We start from the raw sequence: 27,832 nt of genomic DNA, 5'->3' as shown, positions 1-27,832 counted from the left end.
CCCAGAAAGCCGTAAGGATCATCCGCTCGCGTTTATTCTGGCAGCCAAGGTGCAGAGCTGCCAGGCATGAAATTGTTGGGAGATCTACACACCAGGACGTGTGCCTCCCTAATGCAACAGCCCTGGCTCCCATCTTCGAGCTCTTTAATAACCTGAAAGCTCTTAATCTTGGATACTATCTCACTGAATAAACCTAAGGAGGTTAAACCAACAACAACAACAACAACAACACAAAACCAACCTCAGATTGTCAACGATTCTGATAAATAAGCCCAAGTCAGTGTCGGGGCAGGTTCTTTAGCATGCTAATTCCTGCTTATACCAGCTCTACCTGCAAATAAGGCTCTAAACAAACTACTTCTACTACAAGGGGAGGGTAATTATACTGACAAAGGCACCTCTGTGTCGGGCTGGGCACAAGGAGCCGGCAGGTCTGGGAGACGCAGGCTTACCCGAGTCTCCTGCAGTGAATGCACATTGTCTGGTGCAGGGGAAAAATGCCAGACTGGGGGACCTAGCAGCATTCAAGACAACAGTGGTGCACCTTGTCTGAGAGGGTTATTTAATGCTTCTGGCACCTGTACTTACAGCCACCCCCTCTTTTTCTCCTTTACAGGTTTAGAATTTATTTGGCATGTATAATTGTTATTTTGATCCTATAGCTACAAACAATAGGCAGCATGTCATTTCTTGATCATTTTGCATTCTTCTTGGGTTTTACTACAGACTTAACCCTTTGGAATAGGAGCCCTAGCAGCACCTAACAGGTTTTGTAGTGCTCGCAAATAGTACTGGCATTTGCTTTCTGGGGCCGTAGCTTCTTCTGCTGTAAAACCACATTGCCTTAAGAGCCACTACACACTTTTATTCACGTGTGTTTACTCCAACCAATACACTGAAACTGATTTAGCACATCAGGTTAGAGGAATAAAACACATTCCAAGGGCGGCACCAGCAATTCAGGCTCATTTTGAAGACAAGCAGGTAGAAGGGCTTCTTTTGGAAATAAACTTTCTGAACAGCAGGAGAATGCAGTCACAAATGAGCATGCTGGATGCAAATTAATACACTCCAACCCTTTTCCTACTCAGTTTCATGTGTATCGCCCTGCTGTAAATCCACAACTGGAAGAGCTGGAGTACCTCAGATGTTACCAAAAGGTACCAAGTGAGAGCTACCCGGTACGTACTGTCAACTGAGATGGCACCTTCCAGGTCAACATTCCAGAAGTCTCTTTATGAAGTTATTAAAAAAAAAAAATGAGGCAGAGCCTATTGGAAGCTTTTCTGACTGGTTTTGGAAATGCAGGCTCTGCTGGCAGGATCAGCCAAGGCACAAATCTGAGATAAATACCTTCTAGGAATTGTAATCATAAACATTACCACAAGTGATGTGTCATTTCCTCAAAGAATCATGTACTAAACTCTATTGTTTACCATCTCTTTGGCATCACAGAAATAACTGTTGCACAAAATCAGGGAGTGGCACTGCATGTTATGCAGTAAAGCTCTATCCACCAGAATGATCACTTGTATAAGTAGTTGGATTTGATGATCCCTATGGGTCCCTTACAACTCAGGATATTCTATGATTCTATGACTCCAGAATTCAATTAAAATTCCGTTTAAATATTTTATGGATGTGAGTTTCTGTGCTGTACAAAATAAGTGTATTTAAATGAGCAATTTTAAAATGTCCTTGGAAACAGAATATAAATTCCAGTGACTTTAATAGGACCTTATGCATATTACTGTGACAGATAGTCAGAAGACAAAACACATTACCTCATTCGGTACCATCACTTCATTCTATTGTGATCAGAAATTACATGAGATGTATCTTTTCTCACTTCTGCCAACACAAATAGTATTTTGAGCTAGGGATAAATGATACTTTCCCTGACTGGGATACACTGTCTTTATGTTTTTAAGAACAGTTGTCAGCTACAGAACATCTGCAGCTACAGAAGAATTTACCACCCCTAAGCTTCCATGCCCTACTGCTTTCACAGCAACAATTACCAGCAGAAATAAGACAAATAAAGCAAATAAATGCCTTCTGCAGAAATGCTGCAGTTCTCCCCAGAGAAGCCGGGTGTCCTGAAATACTTCCTTACACAAGCAGTTCTGACTTTCAGATAAAGGCAGAAAAATTAAAAATAGTTGCTCTCTACTTTTGAAGAACTATGGGGATTCAACCCAGCAGTTTCAACCTAATCAGTTTTATGTGTCAAATCTTACTGTTGCAATTACGGATAAAACGAAGAGCACGGATAAATGAGGAACTCACGAGAGAGCTCAGATGCAGAAGGTAAAAAAGGAAGGCAAACTGGGGGTCGACTACCCAGGAGAAATGCAGAAACACTGCTTGGGCGTGCAGCAATGGAGTCAGAATAGCCAAGGGTCAGCTGGTGCTGGATCCAGAGAGATGCAAAGCTTTCATGAGTGCATCAGCAGCTCAGGACAACTAGCAGAATTGTGAGGATGTTGCTCAATGAGGCAAGACACCTCATGACTAAGGACATGGAAAAGGGAGAAATTACTTACTTGCCTCACTAGTAAAATCTGCACTCAGTCGTCTCAGTTCCATAAGCCTATTACAGAAGTCTGAAAAAGCACAACATCACCTACAGTAGACAGTGCATTTATATCTGCATGCAGATAATCCATGAGAGCAGATGATGTACCTCCAGTGATGCTGAGATAGCTGGTGTCATGGTGAGTTGGTGACTGCCTTCAAAAGTTTGAATCAGTCAAGGGGATTCATACAATTGGGAAAAAAAGACAAACATCACACCCATCTTGAAGAAGAGCAGGAGGAAAATCTAGAAAAACAAGCTGTTTCCAGGCACATGAAGAAGGGAGATACCAGAAACAACCAATAAGGATGTACCAGACTATGGCTGATGAACCTGTCTGCAAGGCAGAAATGAATGTTGTATGCTGTGACTATGAGCGAGGTTTTGAGATGATCTGCTGTAGCACTGTCATAGCCACATCCATGGAATGTGGGCTGCACTCTCAGCAGATCAGTGGATGACAGTCAACTGAAGAAGGAGGATGCTATTCACAGGTACCTTCAGAGCATGGAGAAATGGGCTATGAAGTTCAGAACAGCAAACGCAAAGTCCTTTATTTGGACTGGAATAGCGCCTTGCAGGAGTACAGGCTAAGTCTGAGATGCCAGAAAGCTGATTTACAAAAAAAAAAGCCCAAGGGTGCTGATGGACAAGTACAGAACAGGTCAGCAATGCCTGTCTGCAGTGAAGATGCCACACACTGCATTGCCTTAGCAAGGATGCAAGCAAACTGATTTTCCCTTTCCATTCAGCACTGGTGAGACTGCATCTGGAGTCCAGCGTCCAGTTCTGGGATCCCCTGTACCAAGAAAGACATTGCCAAGCTGGAGAAAAGCCCGGTGCAGGGCTGTCAAGGCAGCCAGGAAGTCCATGGTGTGAAAGGGAGCAGCGGCTGAAGGAACTCAGTGTGCTCAACTCTGAGAACAGCAGGTAAAGGAGAGATTTATTGCTTTATTTCACTACCTAAAGGGAAGGTGTTGGGAAAACAATTCTTGTAGGAAAGGTCTGGGTTGTGTTTTTAAAATCTATGAAGGTCATCAAACACTTGGTCAGGTTGCCCTGATGTCCTCCAGACCGGTTTTCCACGCAAATCAATCAGTTCTAACATCAAGACTACAAAGTACGGCAGTACACAGAGCAGAGATTTGACAGAGTGCTACTATGAATTGTTTTGTCACTAGCATAGTAGAGCACCATGTTAACACAACAAGGAATTACCTAGAAGAATATTAAATTCCTGAATATAGAGGGACATCAAAACCGTGACCTAGCTTCTCACTGATCATCAAATGCTATTCATCTAGACTCAAATACTGTGAAAATTAGGGTTATAGTCAATGAAACGTTCACTCAGTTGGATGCAAAGGTTTACATAACACTTCCTCTATTAATCCACTGACACAAGACATAAGATTTATTTATATGTGCATTGGTTTACTTTGCCAAGGAAAGACAGGAACACTGAAATTACCTGTATCGGGGAAGTATGGGAGTTATAATCTACAAAATGCATTTCACGGTTGGAAATTAACACAAAACATACTAATTCAAGCAACAAACAGCACATCTTGTTGAGACGTGCAGGCATTTGCCTCATGAAGCAAGGACTGACTTACATAACTCCTTGCATCTTCTGGCTGCAGTTGTACTTAATGGAAGTACATTCTCCCACGCTGACTACTGTGTGGGACGCAATGATTTTTCACCTAAATTTTAGCAAGTTGGTGATTTATTTCTGAACTGGGAAAACAATTTTTAAAGCAGTCTTTGCAACGTAGTAAACAAAACAGCAGCAAAGCATACAGAGAAACAGGAAAGCCAGTGTGCAGCAGACTGGATGACCAATCCTGATTTAAGAGGTTTGTAGCTTTTCAGCCTAGAAGCAATCTCACACTGACAAGCAATGGAAACACTTCTGCTCTGCTCAGAGCTTATGAACTTGACTGGCACAGCTCTCATTCATCACAGAAAAATGATTAAAAATGCCTGTGCTCCTATTTTGAAAAATTATCACGATGGCAATATTAGTTCCAACATAAGACCACAACTTCTGGAGTCCATCTTCCTATTAAGTATGTGCTATCCCTCCACTGATCTCACCTCTCTAACAAGTCTACTTTCTCCATTGCTGGCAGTATGGTGGAGCCAGCAATCTTTGCTCTCTATGCAACCAGACAAACATCAGGCTGAGGAAGTCCCTTTCTGTTCCACCTCAAAGCAAGACCTTGAAGGAGATTCTGCAAGCAACAGGAGATCCTGGCTCTGTACAGCTTCTTGTACCGTCCCATCCCACGGCCTCCTCTAGGCAGCGGCCAGCTTCACCTTTCCCAGGGGCACAGCTCTACTGACACTCCTTAATGGCCATTAATACAAACAGAAGTGAATCACTCAGACGAGCTCTTTTTCATGCTCAGATACTGAGCAGCAGAGGAAACTGCTGTAGGAGACTGCAGTCAACCCTTCTTAAGGCAGATTTATGAGAATTTCTATAGATCAGATCAAACAAGGAGAATACCATGCACTTGAAACAAGCAAAGCTGATGGAATACTTAATTCTTGTTAGTTGTGCTTTTTCTACACCACCAAAAACAAAGAAACAAACAACAACAAAAAACAACATACACACACACAAGAAAACCCAACAAACCACAATCAGAAAATAATTCATGCCAAACAGAAAAAAAAGTCAAAACTCTGTTATTGACCAAAAAATGAAGTCTTTCCATTAAATTTTGGACTGTTAAAAAAAAAAAAGAGGTAATTAAAAACATCTGTTTCAAATGAAAAATCCTGAAATGAAAAGGCCTGAATTTTGCTTTCAACAGTTGCAAAACCAAGTGAATCAGTTGGTTCTAAATCACTGCTAACATACCGAAGTGTTTAAACACTGGGAATATTTACACAAAGGCCCATCATGCTTATAGCAAACTTCAAGACTCGCAAACAAAACTATTTTCTAAAGCAGTTATCAGTTCTTGCCCTTCTGCAGTAATATGTATTGATGCTTCTTAAGTTCAACTACAATAAATACATTTGAGGCATCGGACACATCTTCACAAGGATGCAAATGACAAAGCTACACCAAAAGCCTTAAGATGCAAATGAAAGTTCAGTTCACAGTAAGAGTTCTCAGAGGTGCTGAGACAGACACAAAATCCTCATTTCTGTTTCATAGACTTAAAGCCAATTGACTAGTTAGCAGCACAAGCTGTCCAAATTAATCAACGTAATTCAATTCTCTTTATTTCTCTTTTCCATTTTTGCTTGCTCAGGCTATTTTTTGGAGGTGACAAATACAAATCGCACATACGAAAGGACAGGAACACATGGAGCAGGGTTGGGGAAAGGAGACTGAGAAACAGAGACAGAAGAGTAAAAACAAGCCAAAAACCCTTGTGGGGTTTGAGGAGGTGAACAGACTTAATGAACGAGCCAATGAAACTATGCAGCTTGTGATTAAAAAACAGTGCCTGACCCAGCGCAAAGCTGAGCTGTAGCAGCTCGCATTCAGAAGGTGTATTCCTTGCAAATAGTCCTGAAGTACATACTCCAGAAATCACAAATAAGCTGTAATGTGACTTAAGACATTAACGCTGTTTATAAATGGAAAAAATACAGCAAACACTGCTGAGCAACCAACAGAAGGTATTCAAGAAAAACAAATGAATAAACGCTGGCTGTAGTAAATTAGCTTGTCATTCTTTCTCATGTTGTTTTATTTTGAACAGTTCAAGCACAAGTCAGTAGCAGCCTTCCATTCCCGAACAGCCTCAGGGATGCAGACTGTTCAGTTGTAAATGCTTACCCGAATCAACACCATAATGTCATTTATTAGGAGTTTACACAATAGCATCAGCTTCAGTAAAACACCTTAAAAATTAGCAAGTCGATTTAAAGGGAAAAGCGACTCCCCATTAAATCCTATTCAGACCTGCTACTTCTCACCAGGTCAAAGCATACATACATCTACTCCCAGGCAGGCTTCCTCTTTGTAATGTTAAGAGAATGATTTAAAAGGACTGTAGATGAAAAATGTGGATGACATTTAAATATTGTGGAGGGGGGGATGGGGCTTATTTGGTGTTATCGAAGTATCTTCAGTTTACAGTTGCACACCTGTAAGAAAAGGAAGGATACTGCCTGCTGCACTAGAAACACTGGGGCAAACAGACAGCATGTGAAAAATTTCTCCTGTAGAGCAGGTTGCAAAACCTGAAGAAACACCACACGGTGCTCTGTGGTGTATGGAATGCATTACAGTTTTTTGTTCTGAACATAACAGCTATTTCAAAGTATCCCAAGACCTTTCATACCCTTCCATGCCTTGCCCATCTCATCTACAAGTGCAGGGTAGTATGTCTGCCCTTTAGACTACTTGCATACACCGTTAAAATTCAGCAGAAGATGTTTTTAATCCTTCTGCAGTCCGTGTGTGCTTGTGTGTGTGCATCAGCCTAACATTAAATCCAACTTTATTTCTATATGTTTATGCATATGTGAGTGAGAACAGTAATGGAGAAAGCAGAAGAGCAGCGTTTGCAGCGTACTCATAAAAGTAGGTCATCCAGTAATACCTGTGGAAATGAGCTTCTAAACTAGCAAAGGGAAACTTGCTGTAGGAATTCACTTTCACACTGTGCTCCCACTGCCCGTACTTCCTCACTAGTTACAGTGCCGTTATTAATTCCCACCAACAGATTAACAATGGCACCTGGGAAAGCTGCTGAATGAAACACAAAAGCACAGCTCCACAACTGTAAGCAGAAGAAAATAAGTCCATTTTTACACCAGGCAGAGCATTGGAAAACACAAACTAATACTTAATCAAAATACTTACCACCAGATCTGCTGAAAAGATGAAAGAAATTTTAGTAAGATTCACAACAGCCACATACTTAAATCATAAGGTAGTTTCTTCCCTTAATTAGGAGCAAAAAATGAAGATATAATATCATGTATCAAATAATTCTTTTTAAAAAGTACAATTACGCTCATTCTCAAAAGTTTTTAAGAGCAGTGAAATGATCTTCTGATCTGAAATATTCTCACTCCGCTTTTCATTCATGTATAAACAAAAAGGTACCTTGTAGAGACCAAAGAAGCCTAAGTCCCGTAGTACAGTGAGGGCACTAACTCGAGGGCCCGTAGTAATTTCTCCAGCCACCTGTAATCGAATCTTGACGATTTCTAGTGGATTGGTAAAGATCACTTGAGAACCTCCAGCCTGAAATTAGAAGTAGAAGGCAGTATGTTAACTCGTTAAATTATTTGCAACATATGTCCTGTTACTCACAAGAGAAGTTTTTAATCTTGATGCCGTCAGTTCAGCAATTAGCAGATGGGAATTTTAATATTAGTTAATAAGCTGCTGCTCATAAGGCAAGAAATCCACCCCACACAAGATGAATGGTCAGGAAACAGAGAGGAAGCAGGTCAGCCACTGCAGGACACTGCCGTACCTCAAACACACGCTGCCTCAATTCCTGCTGCAAGAACGTATTCACCAACACCACGCAGTACTGACAAGCCAAGAGCACTGTAAAGCAAGTAATGGAGCAGAAGAGAAACCAGGAAACTGAGAAGATCATGCCAGCACTTAGTGAAAACACACTACTGAGGACCAGAAGTCTGGCAGAAGCTTTTTCAGTTTTGGCACAAGTTCACAAAACAAAGAATACATGGATTCCAAAAACCAGAACTGCAGATATCTTTTCCTCTTCTAAAACCCCACTGAAATACTAGCTTCAGTGTCACTAAATGCTGTTTGTTTCATGAGTCTGAGCTCCATATCACTGTTTGTGTACCAAGTAACAAAGGCCTAAAGACTGAAGGATTCAATGCATCAAGAACTGCTAACTGTTTAAAAAGTGTCGGTCTGTATTTGTTGATAACGTATCGCTGAGCTGCTCTTGTAAGCTAGACAGCTTTAAAACACAGTGGTAGCAAGCATTTTAGACTGCACCAGTTCTATTGAAGTTCAGCTCACTCACAACAGGTGACACGAGGCATTACCCCATTTTGGTAAACCAACAGATGCCAAGCTTACATTTGTAATGAGAAAAAAAGATTACATGACGTAACTCAAGTGAATTTAGAAATACTCACTGGAGCTCCATCTGGCCAAAATTCAACAGCATCATTCTAACTTGTGTTAATTAATTACATGGCCCAGCAGCTATGCTCTTTTCTAGGCTCTGAAATCACAGACTAAGCAAAGGACAACCCACCCCACAACAAAATGATTCTTTTTTTCTAGAAGGCAATGACTAAAATAAATTGTATTTAAAAGCACTTCCACCTAGCCATGTCTAGCATGCAAACACCACATGCACATCTTTTTTAAATTATCCAAATGTTAAAAGAATTAATCGTTGCTCAGATCAACTATCATTCAAAATAAAAAATAGGCACAGTAATATGGTTTAAATAATGTGCTGAAGAAATGGCAAATCGCACGAACAACTATTCTTGTCTACCACTTAGACTGAGCATACACAGTGTGGTTACAAATTAAAGTCTTTACATAACCCCCCAAATATCCCAAATGTTTCCTATTTTGACCAGAAAAAGCATGCTCTTGTGTAACTCAACTGGTTTTGACTTTCCAATTGGCATAATTTAATTTAACTGCATTTACCAAACCAGAATCCTGGTACATATAAAACTGCTATTCCTTTTGCCATCAGAAATTAGGATGATAAATTATTTGGCACATATCCTGACTTCAGGTTTGGACTTAAAACATATAAAGTTAGCACTCAAAAAAAAAAAAAAAAAGACATTCTCTCATTCTCTTTTACTTGTATATTCACCTAGCAAAGTCTCAAAATCAAAACAATATTGGAAAGGTCTTTTGATGTATTATAAATTCCTATGTGATTACAAACATTAAGTTTGGTTTATTATTACAAACATTAAGCGTTCCCACGCTGCCATCACACATTTTTCATTATTAAAATGATAAAATCCCAATTGCAAGGTGCTAATACTCATTTGCAAGTTTGCTACACCGCAGTCATCCTCTAAAGTACATTAATTTAAGAACTCGTAACAACTGATCTACGTTAGCACAAATAAACTACTTTCTCTCAGTGTGATATTCTTGCATTTCATTGTGCCATGACTGCATGGGAAGTGTTTCTTTAATTTTCACTACGGGAAAACCATATCAAAACTCAAAAGATGACAACAAAATTAAGTTTAATTGATGATTATTAATGTACCAAAACATTGAGTAATTTAAAAATCTATAAAATGTTTATAAGTGAATGCCATATTTAGAGAAGGGAAACAGAAACAGACCTGTTTTTAATAGAGAATAAAGGCAAATAATTTCTCGATTCTAACGAGTGGGAAGTATTTAAAGTGCTAGCACATACAAATGTTTATGTTTGCACGTCCAGCCTGGCTGTGGCAATGCTTGGGAGTGTTACGTGTTTGTGGCTCTGGGTAAATCACACAAGACTCTCTCTGTTTTAGCTTGTTATTTGAAAAATGGGAATGCTATTACTTACCCACCTCATACAATCAGGCTCACTGTATTCAAATTTTTAAAACACCGAGACCCGTACGCACCAGGCATTACCAAAAACCCAAAAACAGCTGATGTGAATACTACTGATTTTGTTGCTCAAACAGGACCTCTAACAAAAGACACTGGAAATTTCCAACGAAGCTCTTCTATGAAACCATTTCGGTATTAGTCCAGAACTCCCTGCACAAGCTTTGTCATCCTCTGAATTTGATGGAAGATACACACCAAAAATGAAATGCTGAGTAATTGGAGGTGATAAGCCAGACAATACCCAGAAGGTCAGAAGGTCTCTGTAGGAACCTACCTTGGTAGGTCTCAGTGGCACCCTACCACCTGCCTACCCTGTGACAGAGACGAAGGACAGTTTGACACCAGCCAGCGCACAGGCACTTCCAATGGTAACAAGTACAGTCACCTGGCGGGGAGCTTTTATCACCCTGTTATTTAATCATCTACGCTGGCAACTGCAGCTCCCTATTCTCAAAAGGGAGGGGAAGCAAACTGGAGATGGCTACTATACTGTCTAATGAAATGATTTCTTGCTTGTCTAGGACCGGTAACTCCTATTGCGTTATTCATCATCACAGTATGCAAGTGTCTCATAAATATTAATGGCTATTTCCTCCCAGTGCTCCTGTGAGGGAAGTACAATGGCTCTAGTTTTACAAGAAGGGGATTTGAGGTAAGAAGGTTAATTGTATGCCCTGCATGTGTGTCCCCCAAGCTCAAACAAGCAACTAGTAACAGTTGCCAGATATCCTGATCTCCAAATCAGTAGCTTGAATCACAATAGCATTGCTTCTGTCTTCTGAGTTTTTACATAGTGAGTGTAATGAAAGAAATCTCATTAATCTATTTTTTTCAGCCTCTTCAAGGTGCTGGTATAAACTGTTGTGGAAAAGACATACAAAACATGACCAACATTGTCAGCCTACTCATTTTATTTGGCAAAAAGTTGAAGAACATTAACTTCTTGTTTGGCAACTTTCACAGTTAAAAGTGCACCTCATTTAAAAATTATTTTAAAGTATGTTCCCAAAGGTAAGAACTTGGAAACTATTTTCTTGGCCAGAACAAACACCGTTTAAGCTCAGGTTGCTAAAATTTAATGATTTCTCCATTAAGCGTCATAAAAATCATGATGGGATAACTTTTATAAACTCCTGAGTATAGACAGTTACCAGTGACATCAATTTTTCTACACTGAATATCCTCAACGCTGAATTCTTTATCACCCCTTCCAATCTTTTTTATTTATTTTTTAAATAAACAAATGATCTGACTGCAAAAGCACATTTATTACTTTTCGTTATTATCATGTGATTAAATAAAAATGGGAATGGTGGCTTATTTATAGGAGTGAATACCTACAGCTAGTGCATAATTATCTGAAAGGTCCCATAAAGGGCTCATATTATTCCAAAAGCATTTAACATTTGACCTAATCACAAGCACTTACAGTCTTGTGCGATATAAAGCAAGAAAATCAAAGAGAAATACCTCCACCATCCGAGAACTCCTCATACACAGATCACCAGAAATCTGCATGCCTACAAAACGTTTATTGTCTTTTAACATATTGAGTGCTACATATACAAGTGTGAATTTTTTTTTACTTTCTTCCCCACTCTTGCAGTTCTTCAACTCTGCACTTGGTATATCACCCAGCACCTCTCGATGGCGGTATAGCCTTGTACAGTCATACAGTAATGCCTATCACATTCCTCCCTCTACTTTCCTATTTTATAGAACAGCAGGGAGAAGCAGAAATAGTTGTGGTATTTTTTTTCTGTCGATGGAGAAATACAATCTATTCTGTACCAAAAAAAAAAAAAAAAAAAAAAAAAAGGTTGAATAACAACAGCTAGCTTAACAACACTCCAGTTTAAGAAGCTGGAATGTTTTCTACTTCTTCATTTATTCAAATAATCTTGTAATAAACTTTACTGGAAAATAAACAGATTTTCACATCCTTCATTACATTAAGGCAAGGAATCCTTCTTTTTCATCTAAGTGCACTTTGTGCCCTTATGAGACTAGATAAGAAATGATTACAGCAGACCTAACCCCCTGAAGGATTTCAAATCTGCATTTGAAAGCTTCAGTGTACACTCTGAAAAGAATACAGCTTGTATTTCATGAAGAAAATTCTGTATTTTCCATCCCAAAAGAAAGTATTAGGTAGATTCTTCTCCTTTCATCACTATTGATCATCAGCTCTTCCAGAACCTCTAATTAACCTTATTTACTACCTTCAAGCCATAACATTTTACCTGTTTTAATCTAAGAGCGTTTTGGGTTATTCTAGACTTTCTGTACCTAACTTGTCACATATCATCTTCTAAGCTTATGCATAAATAAAAGGATTACTACTGCTATTACAGTGTTAATATTTCCAACAGTATCACTCAGGGACAGCAATTATGGCAATTAACAGCAACCATTAAAATACACAAGCACAGTATTATACAATTATCCAGAATCAGCGTCTGCAAAAGAAATTGTCTGCAATGCTTTGCTTACTCATCTGATTTACAAGACGACAAAGTGGTGCAAGATCCAAAATTTGTAGTCAACTACGTACCATATTCAGTCATATGGGATACTGCACCCAGTCCCAGGATATTACTCCTTGCCACCTGCCAGATGCAACTTGTTTCCCTGTGTGTTTGCTAGCATATATTAATCCTAATTAAAGTCAAAGTTCCTACAGTACTAAGCACTGTAAAAACAAAGATTTTTTTTTAAAGTAAATAATCTAAATAAAAAATGTACTAAAAACATTGAAGAGTGAAAGTATCACCAGCCTCACTAAACGAGAGGCAACCAAGGCACACAACTATTAAATGATTTACCACAAAATCACATTTAAGTCCATGACAGAAGAAGATTGGAAGAGCCAGATTTCAGAGTGCCACCACGGTGCTCCAAACTACCTGTGAAAGTCTTGGTGTTCATACGTCTTAAGGTCACAAAAGCATGAGATGAATTGTGCTGAGTGTCTGCATAGGTGGTTTCACCATGGAGTTCACCGTTACCAGAAGAGATGCCCAGTAACAGACAGCTGTCCAAAGTGACTGTTTTTCTTATATATTTCAAAGGTGAAAACCTTAATTATGTGGCACTCTGTGTCAAGGGTAAATCATACTGGGTTCTCAAAAGGTTGGTTCTGTGTTACATTTTTTCAGATAAAGCCTGGCTTCAAAAACCCAGACAAGCCATCTTGTGCTATTTTGTGTCCTCTCATCTACAGCCCTATCTATACAGAATTCTGATAATGCTCTTTAGCAATGGGAGTTCATGTAGTAAATACCTTTTCTTCAGATCATGAGGAGATTTCCTCAGCCCTCAATCATCTGCTTTTCACTACCCTGACCAGGCTAGCACAGAAACAGCTTTCATGCTGCTCAGGCAGAACTGTGTTTTTCCCCAGCTAATCTTTGCCTTCCGAAGATAGACTTCTCTTGGCCTGGCTGGGGTTTTAGTTTGGCTGCACAAATGGCAAACAATGCTGTAATCACCAAGTCTTGTTAATGTCCACATGTACATAAAACGCAAAGCAATCCCCTTCAAACATTCACTCAAAATACTCATAAATAGGATTGCAATTAGCCTCAACAGAAGTGCATTCCTACTACTGCTTCATATCGATAAGCAAAACTCAGATAAAACTTGTGAGAATTTCCAGCAATAGTTTATTAATAACATGCCTACACAGAAACTAACAGGAGCATGGTTTCTTTATAAGCACAGACCAACTCTGCTATGGGAAAAAAAAATAAAATTGCAGATTCTCTATTTTCTATGTTATAGGTAATTCAGTTCTTAGAAGCCTAGCCAAAAAAATCAAAGTGGAGCCTTCTTGATTGGCATTATAAAAGCAATTAAGCTACAGACCTGTCAAATATGTTAACATTTGGCTCTGTCTGCTCTACATGTCTATTTTGACTAGTTGTGGAATCATTTAATGATTTACAGACCTTTCAAGTCTTACGGCATGGTAGCTATATTAAAACTGTGACCCATTATTTCTTGGTCACATCATAAATTACTGTGACATCATAAATATCTTCCTTTTTCTCACAGAAAGCTAGGTTATAATTCCCAAATTGAGTTTGAGGTTTTGTTTTCTTTTTTTTTCTTTTTTCTTTTAACCTGCACAGGTAAACACTGCAATATTTTACTGCTTTTAAAAGAAGTAGTAACAGGAGAAAAGAATGCCTAATAAAATATAATTATCAAAACAATAATGTTTTAAGCTATAATGAACCGTCACATCAACTTTTTGTTAATATTTCTAATGCAACGTAGTATAAAATGAAAAAAAAGAATGGAAAGAAAATGTGGTATACTTCTTGGAAAAAATGGTCTTTTTAATAGATGGAACTGATCTGCTCTGCAATCTGACAGACATCATCATAAACCTACGTATCCCTTCTTGTTTTTGAGTTTGTAAAAATCTACTTCCATCCTTCATCCTGGTCCCTCTCTATTTTTATTTTCATAAGGAAGAAGGGAAGTGAATAGGAAGAGGGTGGGGGAAGGGAAAGGGGAAAAGTACTTACAATTTGTAATGAGAAAATAATCTTAGAAAGAAAATAAAATGCAATGAACTAGTCTAAAATGAAAATTCAGTAGAGTGAAATCACGTTCTGCAGAACTCCTTACTGTTTTCAGCAAAGGGCAGTTTAAACAGGTATGATAGGGAAAAGATTCAGCAAAACTGTTTTTAAAAACATCTAAACTTGCAAGGAAATGTGGGGTGAGGTCACAGAAAAGCAGGAACCCTACACCGGGAACATCCCCACCCTTTGGTACAACCTCTTGGAAGGGCTATTATGTTACCGTATGCTGCCTTCCCCAGCTTCACTGAAAGGCTTTAAAACAAGGATTAGCTGATTTAATGGAAGACACTTAAAACACAGAAGAGTTGAAACAGAATGGGTTTGCAAAGGTGAAGTTAAATTTAAGTCCAAATCAAACTGCTCTTTTTTTTTTTTAACCAGAAGTTTAAGATCAGTTAGGACTGGTATGCTAAAAACAACTGCAATTACTAGCCCAGAGGAAAAAAACCACACATTTAAATATCTAATGAATTACACTACATTCAGTATATTCTGTTCCATTATATTAACTGAATAAACTTTAAATCTAATTCATTTATTTAACAAAATAAATTCCATGTAGTAAACAGCTTTAATTTTCACCAAGAAAAAAAAAATAGTTTTAGGAGCCCTTTGAACCTTTCCTTAAACAAGAAATGTGACTGTTGGGCTTTTCTACATGTACGTGTAACTGACCTTTAAAGTGAAATGGAAGTTGCAGTCTCTGGCTACAGGGAGAATAGACTTCTTACAGTAATGCTGTACAACACACGCCATTTGCTTTCAAAGTTAATATGAGCATTCATATAGAAGGCCATTATTACTTAACCATCTCAATAAACTATACCAAAGCTGTTCCACGCTATAGCAGTTTCTAATTTTTTTTCAGATATACAGAGATTCCACACCCACCTGCCCCCCCCCCTCTCCTTAATGCTCAGTTTCATTTTTACCCATAGCTCAGAGTTCCTTGCCAAATAGAAGAGAATTTTGTCAGATTTCGGTTTCTGAGTAATTAAAAAAAGACTGATACTTTCAGAAACAACTTAGAAACGTCTGAATTTTTTGCAAGAGATCTAAGAAGCATGGTCCATCTCTCTGCCTCTAGTAAAGCTCAACAGAGAAAATGCAGCTAGATGTAGACTTACCTTTATTACTCTCTGAAACATAAAACAACCCTATTTGCACTGCACTGGTTATGTGACACAATTCATCTGGAATTTCACATCATATTCCTTTATTAAAAATTAGTCCTGGACAGGATTTTGCACTTTCTAGATGAAACCCATCTTAATCATATCTAATTTTTATGCTCCATGGCAGAGTTGAGGTTACCCAAGCAGGTCCATTATGTTTCAACTTTATTGTGATTGCTATAAAGTCTCTAGAAATATGCCTATAATTGTCTTGACAGCTTAAATAAAAGCAGATCTGTACGGGGTCTGTAATTGTACTGTGCAGCACGACTTAAACTGGCTAATAGTGAGCGCACACTGAGCAGCTGGGAAGGAAAAAACTGTGCACTTGGAAGGAGGAGGGAGAGCAGGAGGAAAGGTTACAAAGCAAAATGTTTTTCCCTTTTCTTGCAGAACATCAGGCCTCTGATTTACCTCTATAATTGTACTACTATATGCAGACAAGTTCACGTATATTAAAAAGCTGTTTCTTTTCAGCCATGCCACAATACTTCTTCCATTTTTCTTAATATTTTGTGTGTATTTTCTAAGCACTCCATTTTAAATCTTCACATTTCTTCCACTGACAATTCCAGAGGCACACCATATTTTCCAATTAAATGTGGAACTGCTTCATATTTATGGAAATAAGCAAAATTATTGTCTCACCTGAAAGCTTAGCAGTAACTAAGTAGTAGCACTTAAAAAACAAAATAATCTTTATGCCACTTTTACAGAGCTTTTAATCTGTTAATATAATCTCAAAATAGGAATAATAATCAGTACTGTATCAAAAAAGATCAGTCTATTTTTAATGAAGCTTTTCAGGGAATTAGGTTTGAAATAAGCAAGTAATATAAAAATCAGTAGGAGTGGTGATTATTTTTACTTTAATATATAAATTAAAGATCATAGAAAACAAAGATTTATATAAACTACAAGATTATTGTCACTGTAAATAAAGAGATTTTAGGCTGTACTTACTGCTTCCTCAAACGTATCCTTTTCTCAAAGAAATCCTGAAGGGAAGTTACAGCCAACATCAGCTGAAATCAAACCTAGCATGTTTTTGCACTTTTTCATCTGTGGAGGCTAAGTCTGGTAATGGTAAGAGCTATATAGGATTTGGATGAGTCCTAACCACACAGCAAAGACCAGTGTTCATGGTGGGTGTCAGGCACTGTGCATATCTTTCCATATATTTTCACAGCTAACAAACACTGGAGTAGCCAAGAAATTCCTACAAAGGGGATGGAAATTTTGAGCCAGAGATTTACACAGAAATCTTCCTTAAGATTTTGTATGAAAACACCAAGGTTGTACTTGTAATTGTATTCTTGGGGGTCTCAAAAAAAAAATAATTCTCAGACAACCTATCACTTTCATCTTCACAAAATAAGCTATGAAACACACTGCTAACTGAACTAAGTGCCACGAGGTCATGGAGTAAAATATCTTTCTATTTTCTTTTTCTTTTTTCTTTTTTTTTCAGGAGAGAAAACAGTTTACAAAACAGAAAAAGACTTGTTCAATGAAACAATCAGCTTTAGTTACAAGTGCAAAAGTCAGCCATGTGTACTAATTCTCAGTAATTATGATGCAAAGCGAGCTCCTTAGGGACTTAAAAGTCAATGCCTGGCAATGGTTGGGCGAACAGCAGAGTGGAGCTACTCAGGTGATACTGACCCCTTCAAAGCCCTTTGTGTTACTGAACAGCCAGAAACACCCAAGTATCTGCTTGGTCCTCCCTTTCTTAGGTACTAATGCTGTAACATACTCGTGGGGCTGGTATTTAACGCACTGAAATCTACAACGCATCCCGGCACAAAACCCTTGCATAAGCAACGAATGCACTCCAGGGAAATACAAGCAAGCAGAAGGGAAAACGTAATATCAGTGTTTGTAACACAATCACAGCTGAGAACTAGATGTGGAGGGTGGAAAGGCAGTAGGGCAGGTTTCTTTTCATACAACTAATCTTAGCTGGCTGCCCCTTTTTAGGCTGTAACACATCATACTCTCCTCTCTTTTCGCCACCCTTATAAACGATGTCTACGCTTTCACATAAGGTAAAATCCAAGACTGAAAATTTTCAGAAGCATTCCACAATGTCCTTGACACTTCCTCTGAAAGCAGAAGTGTCACACAAATTGAAAACCGGGACAAAAGTTTGGTCCAGTCCAACACAGAAAGCTCTAGGAGAGGCCTGACTTTGGCATTTCACATTTCATGCACATATTTATATTATGAAAGAAAAACCCATCTCTTTTCCTTCAAAAGCTAGGCACCACTTGTAATGACAGCCTGTGTTACTAGTCTGAATCCAGTTTAAAATTACAGAAAAAAACAAAGACCACCTGCAGCTGAGACAAGTTGCAACCTATCTGCCTGGCACCAGACTATGCCCTTAAGTTAAAAGGAGCACTTCACAGTTAAAAGGAAACTCAGGGCATTCTGCCATTGCACGTCTGCTGCTAGAACCTCATGCAGCATCCCATTCTTCATGTGTATTTCAAATACCAAATGCAACCAGCCAACGGTTACAGCATGTTTAAAATACGTCTCAAGCCACCTATCTCTGAAAGCAGATCTCTAGTTTACGACGAACTGCTGGCAAAAAGCTTGCTGGTGAATGACAGGTCTCTGTAAAGAGTGCTTTTTCTACTGCATTAAAAAATCACAGCAGTCTGTAAAAATAAAAACTCTAGAACAAATGACATTTAAAAAAAAATTGCTGCATTTTCTATGGCTGCTATGTTCATAAGATGTTTTATTAGTGTAAGGGGCAAATACTTTTTACCCTGCAAGTAGTTTATTGCATTTTCCCTTCATTTACAGCATGCTTTTTATATTTAGGACTTCAGAGACCCACATTCTGCTTCCCCCCCTTCTTTTTTTTTTTCTCCCCTGAATGCTACTAAAGTTACAGAACAAGGGGATCCTACCTGGCAGTCTACAACAGGTCAGTGATCAAACAGGGCGCAGTGAGACAGCAGCCAAATCCTGCCTCATCTCCTGAGAACTACAGAAAGCCAGAGCTTCTCAGCCTGTGAGGCATCAAGCCCCGCACCCCGAGGCTGAGATAATCCGTACTGTGCTCTCTGCAAGCACACACACAGAACAGATCTCTGCACCGACTGAGGCTGAGATGCAAGGATTTTTTTTTCAGCTGCTGCTCAATGTAGTTTTTCAGCACAGGTAGAAGCTGCTTGAAAACGCGACCTCGTCTGTCTTATGACAGCAGAAACAAAGATGGATTGAAAATATACCAACATTGCTCTGCCCCAGTGATCAAAGCCAGTTTAAATAAACAGTGTTCTTTATCTGTAAAGTGCACTGGTCTTTGAATAACTATTCATTTTACTTAACATATTTACATTTGCTAGAACAAAATCAATACACCAGATAAAGTAAGCTGTAATGCGAACAGACAGAACTAGATAGAAATGTGAAGTGTTATCACTTACCCAGGAATATACCACTTGTTAATTAAGATACTACTCAGTGCGAGGAAAACAATCTTAAAAACGTAGTGGGTTTTAACTACAGCCTACATTCAGGAACGCATTATGTACTGAGTTAACATTAGACAGCCTACGTCTGCTGTGAACTCAAGGAAGCATGAGTAGTTTTTGCCATTTCAAACAGCCAGTATCACTGCAAAAAGTGAAAATTAGTGGGCGCAATAACACATCAGGAAAGAAGTGACGTGGCAGAGTGGGTGCCACAAAGTAGTAGCTAATTATTAATTTCTGGAAAGGTTAGCATGAATCCTCTTTAGACCATAAGCTACAGCCAACACTCGTAGAGACAAATTCTGTATTAAGGAAACAAACTAAGCTGTGAGAATTATACAGTGCACTTACAGGCATGATGCACAGATACATTTACCCTTTCATCAAGAGTGGCTGGCCTATCTAGGAAAGAACTGAGATGCTCTAGTAGAGTCTGCTCTTGAACCGGATCTGTGATTAAACAGAAGCCTTAGTCCACACAGGTGATCTTACACACCGTACCTTCATGCATCTCAAATTAAGGAAATTAAAGATACTTACACAGCCACCAGCAAGAATTTCTGCTGCGAGTGGGACGGAGCCATCTTTACTCATAAACTTATCTCTCACAAAATCATTAACCTTAAAAAAGAAACATTGATGAAAGCTGATAAATTACAAGGTTGGAGAAAACGTTCATTTTGTGCAACTAAAAATGCAAATACATCCAAGCAGTTAACAGATAGTAAAAAAATCTTAGATTTTATACAACATATTAAAGTTGACTGTGATTGTCTTCCCAAAAAAGATTTGCACCATTCAATTTTGAACGACTGGAGAAAAATAATAACAATCAGCAATTAAATAAAATAATAATTATCAAAACTTAATGATAAACTCATTTAAGATTATAGAAATATTCACTACATTTGCAAATTGAAGTGTAATTCCAAGCGAGTATCAGAACATTCAATAATAAGTTTTAATGCAATAGTAATTCAATTAACAGCAGTAAGTACCTTTCACCTTTTAAAATGCATTCTCTTAGCTTTTGTGAATAACCAATGCATTAAGATTGGCCTATAATTAGAAATTCTTCAGTGTTTTCAAATCATTCAAGAAATAACAAAATTACAGAAGACACACATTTAGGAAAAAAATGCATGCAAACAAGTTCCTTTTTTATCAGCACTTCACTGCACGCTCAAATTATCTCCTGTAGTGCAAAAATTAAACATACAGGAACTACATGAAGAAACAGAAACAAAAGCCTTCCAATCTCAATAAATAATTACTCATTTTTGCTAAGAGGTGAAACCAAAGCCCTGCACTAGTTACCAACAAGCAGACAGATGAAGAAGTTGAATAAGCTTGTTATATTTTGGAGCCAATCCAAAAATAAGTTTTCAGTAAGATTCTTAAAATATGCTTAAAAACATGTGACTCGCATGCTGCTTGCAATGCTCACAAGTGAAATACGAACAGTTGCTTTGTGCAATTAAGTTTCTATCAAGCAGAAACGATGGAATGCACTTTATCATGTAGCTGACACACAGAGAATAAAAATCCTTAACAAGTTAACTGTAATTAGACAGACTTTAAAATGTGAAGAAATGCAAAAATAATCCATTTGCAAACTTACAGTAAGTTTTATGGCCTTCTCTGGTGCTACTCCTAACAGCTGTGGTAACAGACCTGTAAGGTAGAAAAAGAGAATTCAGTGCATCAAGTAACTTGGTATTAACTAAACAAATCAACAGATGTATGTAGAGATCACCACCTAGAAGCGGGTAATTTTTACAGCAATTTTGTGTTATTATATTTAATGAGAGTACTTAAACATTCCATTTTGAGAACAAACTCTGTGCTACCACTTCAAGTCAGAATAACTTCCTACATATACTATAGTTACTTGAGCATTTTTAAAACCATGATATTAGCTCACGTTACACTTAAACACCAACAACACACATTTGCCAACCATGTATCAGTATCCATTTACATTTATTTTCTGCATCTCCACACAAAGATGTGTGAAGACTTCCCAATAAATTCTGTAAGATATAAGATATATCTATTTCAAAAATGATGACTGCAGTACTTTCTTTCTGGAAAAAAATAAAAAAATAAAACAACAATGACATTAGAAGGTAGAACCCAAGGGGACAGGAATCAAAATGATGTAAAACATTTAAATTTGTACAACTGCTTTCTTGTGCATGCTGCCCAGCTAACTCACCAACCCTTAAAACAAATGATGTTACCTTCTTCCCAGGTATGGAATTTCCTGTTTTATTTTGTTAAAAGTGACGCAGTATAGAACCGAAAGCAGGAATCTGACTACTGGTTTCACTTGCCTGAAGTGAACAGACAGTATTTTGTTTGGGCTAAAGAAACCTAAAAACACACAGAGTTTACTAAATAAGCCTGGAGTCAGAATGGTGTTGTAAGCACTGACAAGGATAATGACTTAAGGCACTGTTCAAATCACACAGGGTAGATGCAGACCCCTTTGCTTTAGCATCTTAGACAGCACCTCTAGGTACTTTATACAATAAAGTCTGATGATTACAATTATCCACATTTTTAGTGAAAGAGACAACAACTAACATCCCACTTCCAAGAGCTCACTTGCAGAAAAGCGTTTTCCCAAAGACCTAAACAACAGAATAAGAAAGAAAGAAAGAAATGAACACTCACTGGTGTATTTTTCCATCCTTTTACCATCAGTCAGCTTTATTGGTTACCAGAGATAATCTTAGCAAGGAAAAGATAGCAGAGAATAGCACCATTTGGCTCGTGGTAGCCAAAAAGTCAGTCATGCTTATACATTAATGCCTTTAAAATTTTGCACTAGCAGTATTAGAATTTTTGTTTTAAAATTGTCAGAAAGAGTAATTAATTGCTGTTGTACAGATATGCCCCACATTTATCCAAGAATTATGTGGAATCACGATTGTATGCCTGAGTATTTAACAAAAGAATGCAGCAATACTAAGTTTGCAAACAGTCCTTTAAAAGAAGAGATTTTGCTAAGGTAAATTTCAAACTTTGAATTTCTGAATGAATTTTAGCTGCATAGGTGACTTCACTGAAAGAAACATTAAAACAGTCAAAATTTTATAATTAGATATTACATTTTCTGCAGCACTATGAATAAAAGACTAGGATATACAGAGAATAGGATATCTCTACTGCTTTAACCTTACACAGACCAAATTCTCTTCATAACTCTTATGTTAATCTAAATTTACATCTGTAGGACATGCGTGGCTTTGTACAGACATTTGGCTAACGAATTTGTATCTTCAGTGATTAAAAAGATGCTGTTGCCCACTGCTCAGGGAGGAAGAGGAACTCTTTGTTTGCTTTCATACCTATGAAATAAAGCTATTTCTGAGTGGTACCTTTGCATTCTATACAGTCCAGCTGTCCTAACTAAATTCTTTGTATTATTTATCCATTTGATGGGAGCCCTGAAACACTGTTGATACGGTTCAGAGCATGATAAAGATTATAAGTTTTAGAAGAAAGAAAGCGTATCAAGCTACGCACATGAAAACACTATTTTTCTCTTGGGGTTATCTTCACATACTGGGGATTTTTCAGTACTACTATGCATAAACAGCTCAGCAATATGACACATTAGGACAGGCTTAGAATTATCTGACAGTGTCTTAGAGGATGTGTGCTCTTATTACAGAATAACATTTTGCACATAGTCAACCTATATAAGCAAATATATTTTGCATATAGCATACAGCAAACAGATTATACATCCCATTTCCTTATATCCAAAGCTGTTATGTAGCAATTACCACATACTACTTCACCTCTGACACACTGTCACACAATGACGCTATGGAAAGGTGAAGGTAGAGACAGAGCACGAAAAGCTGCAGTCAGGGTTTGCAAGATCACACAAGTTACTTTTTGAAAACAGCCTAAATACAGCCAAACAACACACGTCTAAAGCTAATTCAACCCATTTGTGGTGATGGTTTGAGCAGAATTCTTACTTGACCAAAGCATTCTTCAGAATTTTAACAGTGAAACTTCAGTTTCACACTGTGTAATGGATGAGATTTTCCCATCACATTAGAAAAACCTACTGAATGATGGTGTTTCTCAGTATAGGTTAAATATTTGAAACTATTTGGACATGCAGTGCAAAAGCGTGAACAGAACACTGCCAAATTTTTCTATTACAGGATTCATACAAGATATTAGACAATTAATTTCCAGTTGACATTTAAGTGCAGCTCAGCGAGACTGCAAACCGGGTATTTCTTTCAGGAATATTCTGTGCTGTGACAAAATATTACACTAGGAGAAGACTTGCACTTCCATTCTACAAAAATGGTACTTCACTGCATATTCCAGAAGAATATGCCATGGTCTTGTATTCTTTGCGTGAAAGTCCACCAATAATAATGAAGTTGGATGATGAATTAATGAATTTTAAACTCGTAAGATTAGAAGGCAACTGCAGTCAGTGCAGTGCTAGAAGCACCATCCGAAGAAACGAAACAAACACATTGCTCAATAACTAATGACCATAAATAACAGTCTTCTACAGCATTCCCTTTTCTCAGTCTTTAACTAAAATGCATGACTACTGAACAATTCAATGAGCTGCTTTTTATCTGTGGTACTCACATTTCCCATAGAAATTCCATTAGAGTAGGTGAAATAGATAATACTCTTAATCTCACTGGTTAAGACTGTTAAACATTCTGTGACTCATTAGAATGGACATACAATTAAAATATTTTTAAGAAATATAAGCAACTTCAGTTGGAAGAGATGGTGACTGATCAGAGATTCCTAAATTTTCTTATATTTGCATATATATAAATACCTGTGAGTTTCTAAATACATATTTCAGATATAAACATAACCACAACATTAAATTATAGGTATCTAAGGTAAGAATTGTTTTAAGCCATGCTGAGAAAGAGACAGATGGAAATTTTATCTCAGAAAAAAAAAAAAAAAGAACTTAAGAACACAGCATTCAGATAGTAGATAATATAAAATTAAAGATCCTACAGAGGCTCATATCATATTTGCCTTTTAAAAAATCAAACCATCTTCTCAGTAGAAGTGCTGATTATCCTCAGATCCAAATTCACATTAAACAGAATTCAGTGCTCTCTTTACATCCACAAGATGGTGTAATTTATCCTTATCTGAGATAGTGGTTTAGAACATGGTGTTTTTGCCCTTTTCAAGTTTGGAATAAAATAGCAATACAATGAAATGAATCAGTTCACTTCATTGGATGGAACTACGCATCTTGTATTAAAAATATCCTCTGAAATGCTCAGTTCAGAGCAGGGTTTGTAATTCCTGCTTGTTTTCTTGCAGTGTGGTATGACAGGCTGCCACTGCAGATGTTTCCAGGTTTGTTGTTGTTTTTTAAAAAGAAGGTTTTGCATCACTCTTCTGTTAAGTAGAACTCTATCAAACTCTGCTCCCCTCCAGTAGGATGAAAAAAAAAAACCAAGTAACACCATGTCAGAAAGAATACCAGTGAGCAGCAAGAGGTGGTTTATTACAGTCTGTCTTACCAAGCAAAGCGTTTAAGATCAGAATTAGATGACTCGTGCCTTAATTTTACTGCATGACTTTGGTTAAATAGACCAATCTGTCTATAAAATGTTTCTTTCAGATGTTCTTGTCCTCTTAAGTTTAACTGGAAACCTTATTTTGTACTTGGCTGCTCAACTTTCCCCAGTGTAATCTCCTCAGAAATCATGCAATGGAAATCAGGCAACAATGGGAACGCACAGAGGAAGTGTCACTTCTTTTAAGGCTCTTTCACCATTTTACTCTTGTAAAAGACAAGCTAAATCAGGCTGCCCTTTAAGTAGAGAATGTGTACGAATGCAGGTCTCAATCTGCCTCTGAAATGATGGCGTTCTTTACTACTGCACAATTTCTCCTAAATAATCCAGAAATGAGATTATTGCCCAAGGTTTATAAGTTCAACTGTACCAAACTGTCCGGGATTTCACTATTCAGTACTCCTTGGAAGACTGAAAAGTAGTAGAGGACAGAGAATGGAAAGACAAGCAATACAGATGGAAACTTCAAAAGTTCACTGTATTTGGCAATGACAAACACATGGAGTCAAGAATCCACATTTTAACATTTCTGATTTTTTTTTCCAGCTGAAAAATCACTATACTTCAGAATTTCAATATGACAGGATTGGAGAGTTGTGGAATTCTGCATGTTTATTTTTTCAAAATAATGGAAGACAGAATACATTTGTGGGGAATAGATTCTGTTCTTTTACTGTATTTTTTTCTCTTTTATTATCATAACTGCTATAAACCCTTAAAAAATAGAAACCATGTCAATACTGTTTATTAAATTACTAGGCCTACTCAAAAAATTGCCTCAATCACAGTCAATAGTAACAGATTCTTCCCATTTCCAATTGTGCTGAAATAATTACAAAGTTTGTATACTGTGGAGAAGTCAACTTACAGCAACTCAGATCATAAATTACAGTGTCGATATTTCACAACACTTACTTTTAAAGTTGCTTCACACTTTGTCTTGTAAAACCATTAGCGTTTTTTGCTGTTGTTTTTCAGGTGCATATAGCTTTGTCAGACCGTAACATGTTTCACAGATATCTTCCATTCTTCATTTCTGACTTAACTCTTTTTAGAGATTAATTTTCTTTATTATATACATCTTATTTTCAGAAGTCTAAAAGAAGTTTTTAAGCTACAATGCTAAAAATGAAATAAATAATGCAAACTTCAAATCCACCCCAACAAACTTGGCAGACAGGAGGGAAATATCTCAATAATTCAGATACTATAACTCAGTTTATCTCTTTGATGGGAAAGAAGTAGTCTTATGCAATAGTTAATGGTTCTTTTAACTACCTCTGCCTTACTTGAATTTATTTCATTGATGGCATAATTGTGACAAAGGGAAACTATAGGAAAAAAAAAAAGAACAACCATCATTTGGCTGTAGGTCCTTATTTTAAGTTGTCCAAAAGGAGGACGATTTAGACCTTGGACAGAGCAAATGAGCTTTCAGAGCTTCTCTGTTGACTATAGAGGGAGCTTGGAACAATTAATTTCACAGTTTGGGAGTAATGGTTACATGTATTATGCTAAGTTAATCCCAGCTCATCTCTCTGGCTGACTCAATATTAACAAGTTTGGAAGAGGCATAAATAAAACTTATATTAATTTCCGATGATCGACAAAGCACATGGAAATGGTTCGGAGAGACCTGATTTGTCACATAAAATATCAAAAACAAGATCTAGTTAATAACAGGGTACTATATTCTCTCATCAGATTTATGCTTTTAATACAAAGAAAATAAATTAGAACAAACATCAAAACAAAAACAAACAAAAAGTGGATGATTTATCTTTAACTTCTTACAAAGCAAGACAAAACTTTCTTGGTGCTAAGGACTGCTAAGGAGATGAAAACTTGACTACCAGTATACTTTTTGCGACAGGATATTGCTGTTCTTGTCTTGTTGCAGACAGAAAGATCCCACAAAAGTGTTCTCACTACAGAGAGGTTTTAATTATCAATAACTTCACAACCATTCAGCTAGAATGGGAATGCAAATCAATACAAGAGTTTAAATGAAACAAAAGTATAAACCAGATAAAATGGAAGTCTGAACAAAACTGGCTTAAAAATTCAGAGTATTCCTTAACTCTTCTTAATATCTTATTAATAGTATATGCCACCTTACCACTCAAACTTACCTCTGTAAAGCCCAAAGAAACCTTCATAACGAAGCACTTTCTTGAAGCAATCAAAGCTGTTTTTATACATAAGTTCTCCCACAAAAGAGCCTGTAGAGCGCTGGTTTTGCATACGAGTTTTTACCAAATCAATTGGGTAGACTGCAGTGGCTCCAACAGCTACAAATAAAAATCAAGCTATATGAAAACAATGATTTTGCATTTGTGGTGTTTGATTGCAACTGTCATCTTCCACATATATATCTCAATGCTCAGTGTTATCTTTTTTCTCCATATTATGTTCTGGATAAAACTAACTACCACCTATAATTTCAACCAAAAGCACTTCTTGACTCTATTTTATTATTAACCCGATTCTTCTGAAACTGCTTTCATGACAAGTTAAGTAGAAATAACACCCACAAACTCCAATTGCTCCAATTCCAAAACTACTGTAGACCTCTTCCACTGCCATCTTACAGTCATTCCATTCCTTAGGAAGGGATTTCAAGGGAAAGATGGGCAGTCTTCCACACAGAAGATAAAGAAGTGAGAAAGGGAAGAAGTATGAAAGGAAAACCAGTGAAGATGAATATTCCTTTGTGTAGCCATGACTAACCTCCAGCAACTGAACCAAGGGCAAACCTGTACGCTGATTCTGCAATCTGGATGAGAACTGGTCGAGACACATCACCTGGAGATTTCT

The 27,832-nt window shown here is 37.5% G+C and overlaps 1 protein-coding gene across 2 annotated transcripts in view; it reads right to left on the bottom strand.

Annotated features, from left to right (window-relative positions):
- The window catches only part of SLC25A13 (solute carrier family 25 member 13), an 89,127-nt gene that overhangs the window by 6,622 nt on the left and 54,673 nt on the right, over positions 1-27,832 (bottom strand). For both annotated transcript variants that reach the window (XM_065731265.1, XM_065731263.1), the window contains 5 exons: positions 27,746-27,830; positions 27,148-27,306; positions 21,028-21,080; positions 19,947-20,027; positions 7,662-7,802 (listed from right to left, as the gene is read on the bottom strand). In XM_065731265.1, the coding sequence (XP_065587337.1) occupies positions 7,662-7,802; positions 19,947-20,027; positions 21,028-21,080; positions 27,148-27,306; positions 27,746-27,830 (519 nt within the window). The remainder of the gene's footprint in view (positions 1-7,661; positions 7,803-19,946; positions 20,028-21,027; positions 21,081-27,147; positions 27,307-27,745; positions 27,831-27,832) is intronic.

Source organism: Cyrtonyx montezumae, unplaced genomic scaffold, assembly GCF_038088225.1.
Source record: "Cyrtonyx montezumae isolate F1298 unplaced genomic scaffold, pur_monq_1.0 scaffold_14, whole genome shotgun sequence".
Lineage (NCBI taxonomy): Eukaryota > Metazoa > Chordata > Aves > Galliformes > Odontophoridae > Cyrtonyx > Cyrtonyx montezumae.
Note: the sequence above shows the minus strand (reverse complement) of the source record. Positions and strands in the feature narration are given on the sequence as shown.